This window comes from Nycticebus coucang, chromosome 21 (genome assembly GCF_027406575.1).
Source record: "Nycticebus coucang isolate mNycCou1 chromosome 21, mNycCou1.pri, whole genome shotgun sequence".
Taxonomy (NCBI): domain Eukaryota; kingdom Metazoa; phylum Chordata; class Mammalia; order Primates; family Lorisidae; genus Nycticebus; species Nycticebus coucang.
In genome coordinates, this window is record NC_069800.1 from 41,088,927 (window position 1) to 41,091,767 (window position 2,841).

General features: G+C 38.5%; 1 protein-coding gene and 1 pseudogene across 1 annotated transcript; both read right to left on the minus strand.

Moving 5' to 3' along the window:
- Window positions 1-656: 656 nt before the first annotated feature.
- LOC128573515 (histone H3.3A-like) lies at window positions 657-1,294 on the minus strand (the record flags this gene model as incomplete). Its single annotated transcript, XM_053573752.1, has 1 exon — window positions 657-1,294. A coding segment is annotated over one exon (417 nt), but the record flags the coding sequence as incomplete, so codon positions are not given.
- Window positions 1,295-1,819: 525 nt separating this feature from the next.
- Window positions 1,820-2,173, minus strand: LOC128573971 (60S ribosomal protein L34-like; annotated as a pseudogene).
- Between the last annotated feature and the right edge of the window lie 668 nt (window positions 2,174-2,841).

A 2,841-nucleotide genomic window follows, 5' to 3' on the forward strand; every position in this document is an offset into this window, starting at 1 on the left:
ACACTGAAGTTGTACTTATCTCATGCCTTCCTCCCAAAGTACTTCCTCCAAGAAGGGGCAGTGGGTAAGGACCCACACATTGGGTCCTTACTATTGATACTATTGATACTATTCCAGCCTCAGATATGGGGGGTGCTTCAGGTTGGAAACAAACAGCAAACTTAGGATGCCTGCCTTTTTATTTTTTTAATTTTATGGATACATAATAGTTGTATATATTTATGGCCCATCTGTGATATTTTGACATAAGTATACAATGTATAATGATCAAATCAGGGTAACTGAAATATCTATCATCTCAAGCATTTATCATTTCTTTAGTTTTTTTGTTGTTGTTGTTTGTTTACAGTTTAATGTATTTTAATAGCAAACTTACAGGAACAGCACAGAAGACAGACAACATTAAAAACATGTACTTGCATGTAGGACAACTCAGTTAGAAAAGTATAGTGAATGGATGGAATCTACTGTATGATAAAAATGCTACAAACGCCATTTAGTTGCTGTCAATAAGAAATTTACTTGTTTTAAAAACATCCAAACGCTGGCATTGTCCAGAAAATTTTAACAGGTTTATTTATAAATGTTATAATTGTTATAAAGTTGAACTGCTGAAACTTGGTTCACTGAAACATTTTGACTTGCATTAATGCTGCACATTTCCGCATTTTATATTAAAAATTCACACACAAATGAAAATGGAAAACCTGCCACTACCTGATTTCTGTCCCCTATTTTTCCAGTCGCAATCATATACTTAAGTATCTTTTGATCTCATGGGGAAAAAAAAAATCTAACGTTCAGAACTACCAATAACAGGAAGAAGAGAATTTTTTTTTTTTTTTATAATGAAATGTTTTCCCATCATAGTGGACTCTTAAGCACATTCTCCACGTATGCGGCGTGCTAGCTGGATGTCTTTTGGCATAATTGTTACACGTTTGGCATGGATAGCACACAGGTTGGTGTCTTCAAAAAGGCCAACCAGATAGGCCTCACTTGCCTCCTGCAAAGCACCAATAGCTGCGCTCTGGAAGCGCAGATCTGTCTTAAAGTCCTGAGCAATTTCTCGCACCAGACGCTGGAAAGGAAGTTTGCGAATCAGAGGTTCAAGGGACTTCTGATAACGTCTTGTTTCACGTCGTGCCACAGTACCAGGCCTGTAGAGATGAGGTTTCTTCACCCCTCCAGTAGAGGGCGCACTCGTGCGAGCGGCTTTTGTAGCCAGTTGCTTCCTGGGTGCTTTACCACCAGTGGATTTGCGGGCAGTCTGCTTTGTACCAGCCAGGGTATAAAGACCTCCTCACTTACCCTGCTTCTCCTTTGGCTGGAGCTCAGCGAGCTAGAGGCGGCGCTGGCGTTAGACAGCGACAGCGGCGAACACGATTCCATTTTAGTTTTGTGTGGGTGTGTGTGTGTTCCAACATTTTTTATTTAAGATAGATTTTTTTTTAGAAATAATTAATCCAGTAGCATTCCCACAATATAGTAAACATATGGGACATTCCAAACAAGAAAATAATGACAAAATTTACAGACTTTTAGATTATATATTAGTTGAGTAAGGAGGTGTATGTCTGGTGGCAAATACTTTTTGGTGGGTATACATGAATACTTCCTGTAATGTAGAAACTCATCTAGGAAAAATTGGTTACAACTGGTCTCTAAAGAAGAATTGGATTTAATTTTCTTCATGATGTTTTTATCATTTCTTTGTATTGGTAACATTCTGATTCTACTTTTTAAATTATTTTTAAATATATAATAAATTATTTTTTTAAGTCTTAATTTTTATTACTCAAAAACAAATTTCATTTTCTTATTTAGCTTTCTGACTCTGTGCTTGTGCCTTCAACACTTTCACAATGATTTTCTGCTCCTCAATAAGGAAAGCACACTTGATCCTGTCAAGAACACTTTGAACACACATGGAACCACAATAGGCCCTGCTGACATGTTTTTTTGTTTTAGACAACCTCATAACAACTTTAGGTCTCATAGCACAAACCCCTTGAAGTCTGCTTGGGCATATGCCTCATGCAGATTTTGGTGCTTTTGCAACCTTCTTGGTATAAAAGTAAACAATTCTATTACCAGGCGTTCCGGACAGCCTGGTTTTGTTAGAGGCTATATTGTAGGAAAGCCTAGGACGGTATGTCAAACACTGCACCATTCTGAGTGCCTCTGGACAGCGTCCCCCGAAGCTGTAGTAAATTATTCTTAATATAATTGCCCTATTGTATACCAAATATTAGATCAGGGGTCCTCAAAGGGCCACATAAGGCAGTGTGATTGTATTTGTTCCCGTTTTGTTTTTTTACTTCAAAATAAGATAGGTGCATAGGAATTTGTTCATAGTTGTTTTTTTTTTTAACTATAGTCTGGCCCTCCAACAGTCTGAGGGACAGTGAACTGGCCCCTGTTTAAAATGTTTGAGGACACCTGCGATCTTCTTCTAATTGTATTTTTGTACCCATTAACCAATCCCTCTTTTTTTTTTTTTGGTTGCAGTTTGGCCGGGTCTGGGTTTGAACCTGCCACCCTCGGTATATGGGGCTGGCGCCCTACCGACTGAGCCACAGGGGCCACCCAACCAATCCCTCTTTATTCTACCCTTCCTACTACCTTTCTCAGCCTCTGGTAACCATCCTTCTACTCTCCTTCTTCATGAGAGCAGTGAACAAGACAGATGGGATACTTTTGTGGAACTTACATAATATTGAAGAACTAGATCAAAACAAGTAGACAAACAAGATACAGTTGATCCTTAACAATACAGTGGTTACGTAGACTGACCTCCCTCACAGTTGAAAATTTGTGTATAACTTAGATGGAGTCTTG